Source organism: Papio anubis, chromosome X (assembly GCF_008728515.1).
Source record: "Papio anubis isolate 15944 chromosome X, Panubis1.0, whole genome shotgun sequence".
Taxonomy (NCBI): domain Eukaryota; kingdom Metazoa; phylum Chordata; class Mammalia; order Primates; family Cercopithecidae; genus Papio; species Papio anubis.
This window is the reverse complement of record NC_044996.1, coordinates 101,711,381-101,726,469: the sequence shown is the minus strand read 5'-3', so window position 1 is coordinate 101,726,469 and position 15,089 is coordinate 101,711,381. Positions and strand designations below refer to the sequence as shown.

General features: G+C 41.7%; 1 protein-coding gene across 1 annotated transcript in view; it reads left to right on the top strand.

The window, feature by feature from the left end:
- The window catches only part of MAOB (monoamine oxidase B), a 79,884-nt gene extending 73,125 nt beyond the window's left edge, over positions 1–6,759 (top strand). The window contains exons 13-15 of the mRNA XM_009199377.2: positions 3,939–4,050; positions 4,645–4,707; positions 5,756–6,759. Coding sequence (XP_009197641.1) covers positions 3,939–4,050; positions 4,645–4,707; positions 5,756–5,908 — 328 coding nt within the window. The 3' untranslated portion in view covers positions 5,909–6,759. The remainder of the gene's footprint in view (positions 1–3,938; positions 4,051–4,644; positions 4,708–5,755) is intronic.
- Positions 6,760–15,089: the final 8,330 nt, after the last annotated feature.

Here is a 15,089-nt window from a genome sequence, read left to right as displayed (position 1 = left end):
CCTGGGAGGGAATAAGGATAAAAGAGGGCACTACTGTATCACCACTCAGAATGTTAACACTGAGGTAAATGCTGTAATACAGGGGCATAGAGATACCACTGGGAAACACTGAGGCACAGGCTAGCCTTACTTAGAGAAATCTGAGAAGGCTTCATAATGCACATACCACCTGAGGGTTGTAGGAGGCAGAGAAAGGCTATTGGGGATGCAGTCTATGCAGATGGAATGGTATGAGGAAAATGCTAGGATCCTACAGGTTTCTGGAAGGTCTGGGGAAGAACTTTGCATGGATGGTGTATTAGCCCATTCTTGCATTGCTTAAAATAAAGACCTGAGTCTGGGGAACTTATAAAGAAAAAAGGTTTAATTGGCTCACAGTTCTGCAGGCTATACAAGCATGGTGCTGGCATCTGCTCAGTTTCTGGTGAAGCCTCAGGGAGCTCACAATCACGGCAGAAGGCAAAGTGAGAACAGGCAAGTTACACGGTGAAAGCAGGAACAAGCAAGTGTGGTGGGGAGAGGTGCCATACACTCTTATGAGACCAGATCTTGTGAGAACTCACTATCATGAAGAAGACACCAAGCCATGAGGGATCCGCCCCCATGATCCAAACACCTCCCACCAGGCCCCACCTCAAGCACTGGGAATTACAATTCTACATGAGATTTGGGTGGGGACAAATGTCAAAATTATATCAGATGGGCTATGGGTGATACTAAGGACAGAATGGAGAATCAGACTAAAGGGGGAGGAAGGACCCTTTGCCCTATATGACACATTCAGGAATACAAAACTTGATATTTCAACAGAGAACAGCTGTCACTGCATTACTTTTGTTTTTGGCTTTGTTTTAAATCAGAAGTGTGATATGATTAGATTTATGACCACAGAGTGGTGAGTTTTATGCTCAATTTCATAAAGGGTGTCAGGAAAATACCTTTTGGTTTGGGGAGCAAAGAGGACACTTACCTGGACTGGCCTGATCCTGACCACGTGAGAGAAGCAAGATAAATCCCATCGTATCTGGCACTGGGGGTGATACAGTAATGCCTTCTTTTATCTTTATTCCTTCCCAGGGATATATGTAAGGCTTCCTTTAACTACCTTCAATTTGTAGGGTAGACTCTAAGGCACAATTTAGCTTAACATAACTCCCAGCTTGAACAGAGACTACCTGCCCAGACAACTTCTCTTGACTCTTCAGGGCCATGGCATTTAAGATATTGCAATAAGTTTTATATTCAGAGCCCTGGAAGTTCACAGTACATGTTCTAAAGGAAGAGAGAAGACAGAATTAACAGTACAACTTGGTAAAGAACTAAATGTACATTTCTCAAGAAATTTTTCTTCTGGATAGAGTGAAAAAATGATTGTCGTGATTATGCAGTAAAACTCATAAGTCACAAGAAATATGTGTGGAGTTCTACTTTGTGAAGTCCTATAATCTTTTGTAAATATATACTGTCTGTTCATGCACCTGCAAAAGAAGGGGCAGGTGTTTTTCTTACCTGGTTGTTGGACATTTTTTTCCCCTAAAGGAACATAATTTCCAAATGACAAGTGGAGGGAAACTATCTCTTTGTTTAAAATTAATTCTTGGTTTTTACATTTTCTGATTGATAGTATGATTAGTTCTCTAAGCCTTTGTTCTTTCTTCTAATATTTCATTCTTAGGGTCTAGCCAGGCCTCCCAGAGGTCTCCAACTGGGGTTAGTTTTCTTCATTGGAAGAAAAGTAAACATGTAGTGAAAAATGACATTGTTTAATCAACATGGGGAAAGTCAATCCACCTTCTCTTGCAGGAAGGGTTCCTTCCTGAGTACCCTTAGACTTTCTATAATTACAGATTTATTTCATGTGTTGTCATCAATATACTAATACAGATGTTCCTCAAAATATGATGTGGTTATATCCCAATAAACCCACCACAAATTGAAAATATTTTAAGTGGAAAATGCACTTAATACACCTAACCTACCAAATATCATAGTTTAGCTTAGCTACCTTAAACGTGCTCAGAACACTTATATTAGCCTACAGTTGGGCAAAATAATCTAACAGAAAGCGTATTTTATAATAGAGGGTTGGATATCTCATGTCAAGTTTTAAATACGGTATTGAAAGTGACAGACAGAATGGTTATATGGGTACTTGAAGTATGATTTCTACTGAATGTGTATTGCTTTAACACCATCATAAAGTTAAAACTTATAAGTCGGAGACCATCTGTATTCTATATAATATCTCTCCTTGTATTTTCTTCTCCTCTTTTTGATGACTGCAATCAGAGCAGGTGAAAGAAAACCCACCAATGCAAGCCAGCTCGTTTGGTTTTCTAATAAAAGGCCCAGTGGTGTACAGTGTTGACTAAGATGGAGCATGGGTGTTAGCTCTTGACATCGCTTATCAGATATAAGAGAATCTTGAGACAGAATGAATAATGGCGTGTTGATGGTGCTTTCCTTATGGTATTTTTGTCAGAGCAACAATGAACTGCCCCTCTTACAGGCCATGTGCTATGACATTTCAGTCCCTCATATAGCATGTGGGCACTCTACTAGCTATTAAATATTATAGGGTGATGATACACCAGGCAAAGAATATAAAATGAAAACAGAGACTTTGACATTTGGTAGACATGGTTCAAATCCTGGCTTTGCTATTTTCTAGGAGTGTGGCTCTTGGCATTATCACTGAACATTTCTCCAAGCCTCAGTTTCCTCATGTGTAAAATTAGATAATGATAATTTTAATTGATAATAGTAGCTATGTCACAGAGTTATTTAAAAGATTGAAGAAGTAATGCAGTAGAGAGAGGAAGTGTAACTAAGTGGTTAAGACTGTAGGTTCCAGAGTCAGATTGCCTGTGTTCAAATATCAACTCTGCTACTTGCTAGCTGTGACCGAGAGCAAATTACTTTGTCTTTGTTGCTGGTTAGGTTCCAGAAAGCAGACCCTGAAACAACGGTTAGCAGACAGGATATATATTAAGGCATGCCCTTAGGATTGGCAGCTGTGGAAGGGAGAAGGAAGCAGGAGTGGGCATAGGGAGAACTTGGGCTGCAATGCAGTTCCAGAGAAGGCCTCAGCTGACCCCAGAGGGAGTTCCAGAACTAGAATGGCCCTTCAGAGTGGGTGGTCTCAAGTTGGAGCTTGGGAATCAGGTATTTACAGCCTATGGTGATCAGTCACTGGATGCAACTGCTACTGGAAGGAGGCATGACTTAGGTGACATAGTTTTTTTTAGCAGAGGCAATCTCCAAAGAGGGCTGACATCAGTAGGCCCTCTTCTGGCAGCACTCCCAGCAGCTGGGAATAAGTCTTTCATTCTTGAAGGGGGCCTGCGTGGTTCATCACAATGTCCACCACAGTCCACCTCTATATTCTCATCTGCAAAATGGGGATAATAATAGTACCGACCTCACCAGTACAGGCAAGTGTTCAAGGAATAGTAGTCATGGAGCCATAGTCAGACTCTCAGATTTGTTAAATTTTACTGATGGAAAGGGTCTTAGAAATCAGTGGACCATTTGCTTTAAGAGGCAAGGAAGCCAGAGCACAGTGAGAGGAAGTGATTTGCCAAGTTCACTAGTGGAATAACCACAGAGCCAGTGAGCCATAAAGGGAGCCATGTGACTGGGCTTATACAGTCCCTCACTTCATGTTGGTGAAGCAGATACATAATTTACGTCCATTAATGTCAGCTCCTTCACCTGCAACTCTTGGTGCAGGAATGAACTTTGGCTTTTATTCCATTTTGTTTGTGACAAGGATCATGCAAGAGCTGGAGGAACCACATAAACGTTATTCCAAAATTGCCAATGTCCTTCTTGATTGTTTAGAATCTGAGGAAGCTGACCAGCGTTGGTCTTTATGGGAAAACTTTTCTCTGACTCTCTGAGACTGACCACTTTTGCCTCTTTGCTTTTATTCCAAGGGTTCTACGCCAGCCAGTGGACAGGATTTACTTTGCAGGCACCGAGACTGCCACACACTGGAGCGGCTACATGGAGGGGGCTGTAGAGGCCGGGGAGAGAGCGGCCCGAGAGGTAGAGTCCGGGGTCACAGATTATGGGGAAGGAGGCAACTCACGGTCCGGACATGTGGGTCAAAGATATCTGAGAGCCTGGAGACCAACTCTCAAGTAACCCTCATGTTAAGACCCATAAAGTACCATTTTAACTATTGTCTCGGGTGAAGTGAATACCTTAGCCCGAAGTAATAATGAAAATACCTAACGTGTCACCCAAGGTAAAAAGAACCCATGGGACAAATGATCAACCTGACTATACTTGAAATATAACCTAGGTCTGATATTGTAGAACCAAACATGCTTCTATTAGGACTCAAAATTCAATTCATTTCACAGGAAACATTTTCTGACAGTTCCTCTGATCTCATCTCTATCTGAGGTGTGTTCACAACTATTAAAATGTATGGTAAGCCTAATGATTGGAACCTCTTATACCACAGGAGAAAGACCTTTTGGTGCCACTTAAAGGTTGAGTGGAGTGTTCTGGCCTTTACCTTGGTGTTTTTGATGGATATCTCAAGAGACAGTTACTTAGTCCTTTATTTAGGGAGCAGATTAGAAGAAAGATGGTGTCACTTTTGCTATTTGCCAATGTGTTCTTTTGTTTCAGATCCTGCATGCCATGGGGAAGATTCCAGAGGATGAAGTCTGGCAGTCAGAACCAGAGTCTGTGGTAGGCTGTTTTATTTCATGAAATTAGATATCTTTTCTCCAAAACCCATCATTTGCAAGAAGAGCACACTTGTATATATTCACATACCTTTTCCTAAGTGAGTCAACTAAGTGATTTACCTAATTGATCTCAACATGAATATTTAAATAAGTATCATGGGTTAGGGCAGAGGTGAGAGATTTAGATGAACTTTGATAAATTTGTAGCTGCCACATTCATTACAGATTATTAGGAAAAAATATTTTTTGATGAGGAGGGAGACATTTCTCAGAGACTTCTAAAAATAATAACTCAATAAATGCCAGTCGAATAAATATCTAGCCTGGTGATTCTCAACAAGAGGTAGGAAAAGAAAGGAAAGTATGTTAGCATCTCCTGTCCAGGGACAAACAGAGGGAATGAAATGGAGAATATTTATATTAAAATTTTGTTTTTAATATACTCATAATTTTTGTAAAAAAATCCTAGGAAGTTTTCCTGGCTGGAAGGAGGGATGCATAGAGGTTAGAGTGAAAACACACTTTAGAGGACAAGGTCACAAAAGTCAGAATTATTGCTCTATCCTTTTAAGTGTGAAGTCAAAGAGAATAGGCCTGCCACTCCAAAGTCATTCTCTTGGTGCTTCTGCCAGGGATGGGATTGTGGGCTGTGAGGACCACTGATTCATTTACTAACAAGTGTTTATGGCACACGTGTTCTGCATCAGCCATTGTGGCAAAGACACAGCAGCATTTTTGTGGAGCTCAACATCTGGTGGAGAATGCAGATGATAACCAAAAAGTACAGAATAGTGAAGAAGACATGCTGAGAAAAAAATGCAAAAGGAAAACGTCATCCTAGGCTGGGGGCTCAGGAAAGAAAGCCCCCCTGAGGAAGTGAAGGGTCCAGTGAGGAAGACAGAGTAAACAGTATAAGCAGAGGGAACATCGTGTTTAATAGTCTAGAGGTTGGCAAGAATGGGTCACGTTCAGAGAGCTGGAGGAAGTACAGACTTTCTGGAATAAAGTGCACAAGCCCTGTACTAATATCCAATGTTTTCTGAACCCAGGACGTCCCTGCGCTGCCCATCACCACGACCTTCTTGGAGAGATATTTGCCCTCCGTGCCAGGCTTGCTCAGGCTGATTGGATTGACCACCATTTTTTCAGCAACGGCTCTTGGCTTCCTGGCCCACAAAAGGGGGCTACTCATGCGAGTCTAAAGAGAGAAGGTGTCTGCAATCACACTCTCTTCTTACTGTATTTGGAGTATGGGTTTGGGGAAAGAGTTGCAGTAAAGTTCTATGAAGACAAATAATGTGGAGTGAGGCAGGGAGTATGAAGATAAGTCCAACTCTGACTGTAAAATACATGGTATCTCTTTGTCCATTGTGGCCACTGCTTAGTGTCCCTCACCTGGCTTAGCGTTCTGTTTCAACAGTTTCCAAGTTTATTGCCCTCAGAATCTTTAGAATAGTTAAATAGGCTTGTTCAAGGTCCTCGCTGCCCCACAACACACCTTGCCCATGCACAAGCAATGAGTTTTTTCCTATCACTGTGATTTTGTGCTTGTTCTTCCTCTTACCTGTAATAGCCTCACCTTCCCAAGTTCTTTGCATTTGTCCTTAGAATACTGTATTGTTACAGCTGAAAGACATTAAAGACCATTTAGTCCTCACCTGTTTTAGAGTTGAGCAAACTGAAGCCGACAGAGGTGGAATTTAATTACCTAAGAGCTGCAATAAGCCACTGGTATCTCGGGGACTAGAACACAAATCCAATGCCTTTCCCACCTCCCTGGATGTATTCCCCAATTATCCTCCTTCACTCCCTGTTATTGTCACTGATGGTGTCCCCTTGTGTGGATTTACTTTGTGCTAAGTTGTCTTACACTACTCAAATGCTACTCAGTATATAGCCTTAAGTCTTACTGTTTTGTGCAGTGTCTCCAGCTGATTTTAGCTTTTTGGATGGTAGAAATTTTATCTCTTCTTCCTTTTGTATCCTCCATTGTATCTTCATACAAAGAACAGTACACATTTGGGTAATTAAAAATAAAAGTTGATTGACCATATCTGCTGTCTTTTCTTTTGGATAATGACTTTCAAGCTTTGAACAGATCAAATCAAGATCCAGTATTAGGTAAATAATTGTGACTTTAAAGCAGTTAGTCAAAATTTCCTTGAAGCCTGGATGCCGCATGCATTCTGATTGCATGATCTATCATGGTGGCATATGTGTGAGCATGTTGAAAATTATTTATAATGATATGGTAAGAATGCTAAAAGACACAGTTCCTTGCCTTCACTACCCCAAAAAATACCTGTCAAAATAAATGACATATTAATAAGCAAGATGCTTAAACTATTAAGCTAATTATAAAATTTCAGTTGACATTTAATATTCCTTCTTGGTGCAAAGCTTTTTACTAGGTACACTCATTAATTTGAAACTGCAGTTTCACAGTCCATTAAATTTTATTTGGACTATTTTTTAAATGATATCATCATCTCAAAGCACTCATACCTCTCGACTCCCACCGTCAGCTTTCATCGGGATGTCTTTTAAATCCATAAATGGTCATTCTTATACTCTCGTTTAAAAAATGAAGCTTATTCTCAGCATAAGTGAAATTGAAGAAATCTCCCAAGATTAATTAATAATAGTATGCAGTTTCTGATTTTACAGTGGCATTAACATGTATGAATTTATGGGAAATTTAGGGACTGTCTTACTCTATTTTGTGTTGCTATAACAAAATGTCACAGACTCAGTAATTTATAGCGAACAGAAATTTATTGACTCATGATTGTGAAGGCTGGGAAGTCCAAGTTCAAGGAACTGGCATCTTGCGAGGGCCTTTTTGCTGTGTGGCAGAAGGCATCACATGGGTGAGAGAGAGCAAGAGAGGGCTAAACTCATCCTTTTATAAGGAATCCACTCCTGTGATAACAAACCCACTGCCACAATAAGAGTATTAACCCATTTATGAAAGTGGTGCCTTCATGACCCAAACATCTTTCATTAGGTCTCAACAAAACCATTGCACTGGGTATCAAAGTTCCAACACATGAAGTTTGGGGGATACATTCGATCCATAGCAGAGACTAAATGGGAAAATTAAAGAACCCACCAAGATTTTCTTTGTAACCATGTTTTTAAATCTCTCTAAAAATGTACATGGCATGGGGTGTCTTCAGCATCTTCTCCAAAAAACTCTCCCTAAAAGTTGATCACATTGTTAGCTCTAATGCATCTGCTAAGAAAGAGTCAAGGGCTGGCCACAGTGGCTCACACCTGTAATCCTAGCACTTTGGGAGGCTGAGGCAGGCAGATCGCTTGAGCTCGGGAGACCAGCCTAGGCAACATGGTGAAATCCCATCTCTATAAAAAATGCAAAAATTAACCAGGCATGGTGGTATGTGCCTGTAGTCCCAGCTACTGGGGAGGCTGAGGCAGGAAATTGAACCTGGGAGGCGGGGGTTGCAGTGAACTGAGATCACACTCCAGCCTGGGTGACAGAGTGAGACTGTCAAAAAAAAAAAAAAAAAAAAAAGGAATCGCCTTCTCCAAAAATGTCCTGGATCACTCATTCTGCAGCTGAGTGAGGTGCCCCTTTTCTTTGCTTTCCCAATGTCACATACATTGACCTCTTGTTCTGTGCTGACCACATGATATTGCAATTGTGTCATCTTGTTAAGTTATATGATTTGACTGAGGTGCCAAGTTACGTTAAATATCAGTTACCAAGGTGAGTCCTGAGATAGACAAAAATAGAAAACTTCAAAGGAAAGATATTAAAAAAAAAAGTTTTTTTTTCTGTTGTAACCCCTCATCAGTTCTGAGAATATAAAAGTAGTGGAGAGGGTTTTCGAAGGGGCAGATTTGTAAAGAGATCTCTTTAGAGAGCGCTGCCATTCTCTGGGTCCAGCACAGCACAAAAGGGAGGGATGGGGACGCTGCCTTCTCACTCCAAGTCTAGCGAGAGGAACATCAAGAAAACCCCTTTGAGAGCTTGACACACCTCTGAAGAATCAAAGCCCTCAATTCTGCTCGAGATAGTTTTGACCAGAGAGTTAGGGGCTGCCACAGCAACTGCCGGAAAATATATGCTAAGCAGGGATTAAAATTGTCTACCCAAAGGAGAGGCACTGCCTGTTTTGTGGCAGTCAAGGTTACAGCCAGAGGGAGAGTCTCTGAAAAAAAAAAAAACACCCAAAAGTGTCCTCACAAGAAAGAGTTAGTTCTCATAACAGCCAGGCTTGGATCATATAAAACTATCTTATAAGAAGACCAGTCAAGTAGGAGTGTTCAGTAAACCACTTTCCCTCATTTCTTTCCACACCCAACCCATAAAGTCCCAGAATCCATGGTTTAAGCTAAGCAAGGAAGGAGTACAGAAGGAAAGGAAAAGCTTACCACATGCCCCCTGCAAGACTGCACAGCTGTCCCTGAAGCTGGTCTTAACTGGAAGAGGGGAGAAGACTGAGCTCTAAATCAAGTTCAGAGACTTGATTATTCCACAGTATTGGACATCCAAATTACTGAATTGAGACTGTGGTTTGTGACTCTAGGAAGTCATAGGATTGTCTCTTATTTAAGAGCAATTGATGATAGAGTCATAGACCTGCCAGAGTTTTCAAATACAAGAAATGGAGAAACTTCTCTCACTGAGCAGGTCTAAATGAACAGTGGAAGACAAAAAATAAAGTGATTTATTTACATCCCATTCAATACACTGGTATTATTATCATCTATTCTTGAAAGCAGAGATGGTTTTCTATTCATCTTTTCATCCTCCGTATCTCCTGTGGTGCCTAAGCCATCATAATGTCTAAAAAATAATAGATGAATGGATTCTTGTAATTTTTATTTTAATTCTGAATTGACAATCCTGTTATACTTACTCAGCAAACAGAATGCTCCTATGCTGTTTTGTAGAAAGCCAACTTAAATTTTTTGTCATACTCATTTTGAAGCGTCAATTGTCTTCTTTACTATATTTCAGTTGAGATAGCACTAACTGGTTGGATACAGTTTCCTTCTTGGGTAGACTGATGGATCTAAAGCTATGCTTTTCAACCGTGAGTGTATAACAAAATGACGGGGGACTTTGGAAAGACCCCTTGTACCTAACTAAACACATGAAGAATTGAATATAGCAGGCTGGTAGGTGGTGAGTGTCTTCACAGACCTTCTCTGTGAAGGTCATAACCAAGCGCTAAGAATTACTGGTTCAAAGACGCAGTAAAGCTTGGAGATCTGGCATTGAGCTTGTTTCACGAGACTGCTGCTCAGCCTCCATTCTCTTTCACTTACCGAGCTATATTGGAGTAAAAAAAAATATGCTAATAACATACTTAGAATAAAAGCAAACAGTGTTGCTCCCTAAAAGTTAAGCATCTGGGCCGGGTGTGGTGGCTCACTCCTGTAATCCTAGCACTTTGGGAGGCTGAGGTAAGCAGACCACTTGAGGTCAGGAGTTCAAGACCAGCCTGGGCAACATGATGAAACCCCGTCTCTGCTAAAAATACAAAAATTAGCCAGGTGTGGTGGTGCATGCCTATAGTCCCAGCTACTTGGGAAGTGGAGGCAAGAGAATTACTTGGGAGGTGGAGGTCACAGTTAGCTGAGATCGTGCCACCACACTCCCATCTGGGCAACAGAGCAAGACTCCATCTCAAAAAAAATTTAATTTAATTAAATTAAAAGTTAAGCATCAATTTAACAAGTTAAAGAGTGATACATGTTTCCTGGATCACAAGAACTACTTGATTAAAGAAAGACTATCTTGATTGGAAGGCATGGTTGTCTTGAACTGGGTAACCCCCACAAGTAGAGCCTCAAAGAAGGGCTTTTATGGAGACCATTCACTCTGGAAAGTGATCCCAGGGAGTAGAACTGTGAAACAAGGAAGGTGGGAGAACCAATCCAAGGGTGTATTATTGAGCTGGTCACTGCTGTGGGATACAGGGACTCAGTCCTTCTGGGGACCCTTTGAGGAGTCTTGCACAATGTACCCTAGAATAGTTAAAGTGTTCCCTGGAATGTTAACTCCCTTGAACTTCCAGGTTTGCCCATGAATTGGAATAGCCACTGGGGAAGGTGCTGATGTCAGCTTGCACATCTGGTTGCCGTGTCAATGGCTAGAGTAAAAAGATGGGCTGAGAGGATACAGTGGTGCCTAAGAGGTGTGATGTATAGGAACCAATATACAACTTAAAAGAATTTTATCGAAAGAAGCACGGTATTTCATTTATTTATTTTTTCTTTAAATTTTTTTCCTTGTCCAAGGGAGAGACATGTTGAATCTTAGAAAAACAACCTGTTTACGTGACAGTCTCATGGATATTTTAGTTATAAAGAGAACATCTCAATTTGGGATCTTTAAGGCGTCACAGCTGGGATAAATCCCATCTCTCGGTAAGGTCTCATGCCAGAAAGATGTCTAGGAAACATTGAATGTTTGCCATGCCTGTGTTCCCTTTTTAAAAGGTGGTCAGAAATGAATCTTTGCAGAAATGTCACCTGGTTTTTTGACCCTACTAACTGGCCACAACTGATTGGACTAGGATTGATTCCTGAGTCAAAGCACTCTATAGGTGTCCAGTGCTCCATAAGTTGACCTGGCTAAAAGCCTTTCTATGACAGTGGTGAAGACAACGTTGATACAAGGAGAGAGCAGGTTAAGTCACAGGGAATGGGAGAATGAAGCCCAAATCTGAGTGGCTGCTGCGCCATGTGACCTATGGTGGCATCTCCATAGTAATGACCAATGCTCTGGGACATCAAGAGATTTGAATGAACCACAGTGGAGCTGATCTCCTCTACTTCCTGACTGCCCCTAGTTTTGCTGTGGAAACAGAGTATACCTAACAGAGACATCTTTTCTCTGGAAAAAGTCACGTGCCTTCCCACCTGCTTCCTTTCAAACGTTAACTCTGCTTGTCCCCTGTTACTAGTCCTCTGTCATTGCATACCCTTTAGGATCTTGTCTCCTGGCCAATATGTTAGGATCACTTTACTTCCTTCTTAGCCTTGGCCTCAAACTAAGAAGGACAGGTCTTATACGAAAGCAATGGTAGTTTTCTTACCCACACCTCATTTCAATAATGGAGTAAATCTTGCAACCAAATAGAATAATCTAAAATGTTCTGGACTCTAGGGGAATGTGTAGAGTTTGTGGAAAAGGGTTCCTCGCTCTTAAAAACAGACACGTGAGAAAACAGACGCATTCTATCTTCCTTGAGATGTTACAAGTATCTGGATGTGACATTTATAATTGCTGCAGCCATCTAATTTTCAGGCCAAGGATGAGGTCCATACACAGAGAAGGTTAAGGCCAAAAACGTTACAAAGAAATCAGACATCAGCCCTGATACACCCTTCTCCCAGCCTATCCAATTTTAGCAAGTCTGGTCATATGAGAAATAAATTCAACCATTTTGAATACAGGCTTTCTGTTACAGTACAGAACATCCTAAAAGATCCACCTCACTTGACACAATTTTAAGACCTTCTTATAAGATTGTCTTTGGATAACAATAATGCTTATTATTAATTATATTATTATAACAACAGTTACTTTTATTAAATATTAATTACAAAATGCTGTACATCATCTTATTTTATCCTGATTCCACTCCCATTATAGGGAAAATCCACCCTGTGAGACACTTAGTGATGTGGAAAGTAGGCTTCTGTGTGGTAAGAGTGAAAGCAGTAGACTATCTAGGAGGCCTGGAAAGTTAGTTGTCCAAGCCAGAGACTCTGGTGGCTTGGTCTAGAGTAATGCAGATACAGATCCATGGAGATCCATGAAGATCCGAGTGGAGGTGTTGAGTAAGCTTTTGGCTATGTACATTAGAGTTCCAGGGAGAGGTTGGGGCTGGTGATATAATTTGGGAAGCTGTGGGATTGAGTGTAAACAGAGCAATAGTTGAAGATGAGCCCTGAGACACCCAACCATTAAATGTGAAACGTTCAATATCTATTTACTCAATTATAAACAGCTGTGATCCCCAACAGATATATATATATATATATATATCTAAGAGCTCTGACAAATTATGTACTCAGATTGCAGTGATTTCACTGTAATCGTTCATTATAATCTCCACTATTGCAACTTTTCAGCGATTATAGTAAGCTGATGTAAAAAAGTGAGTAATAATTGTTTTAAAATTTTTAAAAAACATTTCTGTTATATATTTCTGGGGTTTGGACACCTGGTTAAACAATCTGCTACTGTATTTATGTATTTGCTTATTGTCTGCTACTTCCCAGAGAATTTGAGACAACATCCAGCAACACATTTAAATACCAAGTTAACAAAACAAAACAAAAGGAGATGGTGTGTGAGCAGTAAGTGGATGAGCAGGTGGGCACAGGGAAGGCCGACTGCTATCTAGGTAGGGAATCTGAAGGACTCCAGTAAAGACCCATTGACCAAGACCTGAAAATGTTTTTGTTTCATTTTATCACACTATCTGAAATGTCACTTCAGAAATCCTCTTAGACTGGGGTCTATCAAAATGCACCTTTGACCCACCAAATGGATTCCTGGCACGTCTCACTTTAGTGTTAATAAGCTTTACCAAATTGTGGTCAACTCAGGGAAAAGCTCAACTCAGGGAAAAAATCTACTCCAAAGATGAAATTCTGGGCAACACCAGCACAAGGTGACTTCACGATGTTGGAAGACTCAATGATTCTTCCTTCCCCATCACCCTCTGAACTCTTCTTTCTGTTGGCCTCCTTAATGTCAGCTCTTCCTCGTGTTTCTCCACGATTTCCCCTGGAGAGCTTTCAGTGGGTGACTGTCTCCTTTTTCAAGATCCTGCTGATGGTAAGAAGAGGACTCCAAATATGTCCAGTACTTCCCAGGGGTCAGCAGGCGTGCTAAAATGACACTTTTCATAGCTTGACCTCAGAAGGTTGGGTTCCCTATTTGAAACGGCTCTATGAAAAAGTGGATGGGCGAAAAAACTAGAACAAAGATAGGAAAGTGGGGAAGGCTCTGATAATTTCTATAGGCCTTTGGTCCACCCAGCTGACTGTGGCCCAAGAAACTTCCCCTGGGGCTTGTACCTGTGGGAAGTGCTACTCCCTCTGCCTTAGGTGTCCTACCCTGTCATCAGCCTGGAGAATTTCTACATTTCGTCTTTAGCCACTCAGCTCCAGAATTTCCTTCTTTGAGAAGCCAATGAGAGGAGAGTCACCTGGGTCCAGTGAGGCTCTTTCTCCACCCCAACCCATCCAGGCTGGCAGTGCCAAAAACGCCATATGCCCAGCTTAGTAGTGTGAGCCAGATAGGCAGGCAGGGAAGAGCAGCAGGGTCCTAGTGTTGCTGGCAGATTATTCAATCGAGGCTCTGCAGAGGCTAATCCAGGTGGATTCAAGGGCCCAGTATTCAGTAGGCGTGCAAAAAGTCATATTCAACCAGGGAGCAAGACATTGGCAGCACCTGGGTGCCAGTCATATCCCTGCCCCAAAGGGATCTGTGATGAAAACAGGGTAGTTAAGGTGCCCAGTGCAGACCACAGGCCTCGGACTGTATCTCAGATCCCATCCTCTCTCAGAGATGAGTCTGCCTCAGGGTACACAACCAAGGCTCCATGCCCAGTAGCCATTAGCAATTCCTTATCCTCTGCTCCTTATGTGTAGGGTTCTCCTGTCTGAGCCTAAAAGTGTGTCTTTCCTAGATTTCCTGTTATTATCCTCTGCCAACCCATCCCCACCAAGACACCCTGGACCAGTTTGCCTGAAACCCAGACTGAGGATAGCTAAGTCCTTGTGTGGCAAGCCCATCTTCTCCTCTGTTTCCTGACCACTAAGGCTGTCTTTTCCCTTTGCTCACCCTGGCCACCCCACCATATTGAGTCTGTCCCAGGAGAGGGCATTGTGTCATGCATGGGCCCCCTTCTCCTTGTCTCAGAGGGACTGCTGTGCAGAGCCCTCATTTCCCTGGATGCCGATCCATGAAGGATGTGATCTGCTGAGTGCTCAAAAGCACCCACCTGATGCCAAACGACCCTTATATTATACCAATACTGCTTTCTCTCTTTACCTAAGCGGAAATTTTTACCACAGATTCATGTGTGGGAGTGGGGAGAAGGTTAGCCCAACTCTGAGAAGCCAAGGGCACTCTTCCTGGGTACACCCAGTGTCAGTCCTAGCCCTTGGAGTAAGCTGGAGCGAGACTGGATATTTTTTTTCTCTTTTCTGTGCTTGTTAATTTTAATTTGTTAATTTTGCATTTCAGCCAGATACCCAGCTTCCCCTAGAGGCCAGACTTGTCATAAATGATCGGATGAAATAAATAATGAATAAATGCTTCTCTCTTGGATTCCAATTTAAATCGAAGGAGCCCTGGTGAGATCTGAGGACTGGTTCTGTCAATTA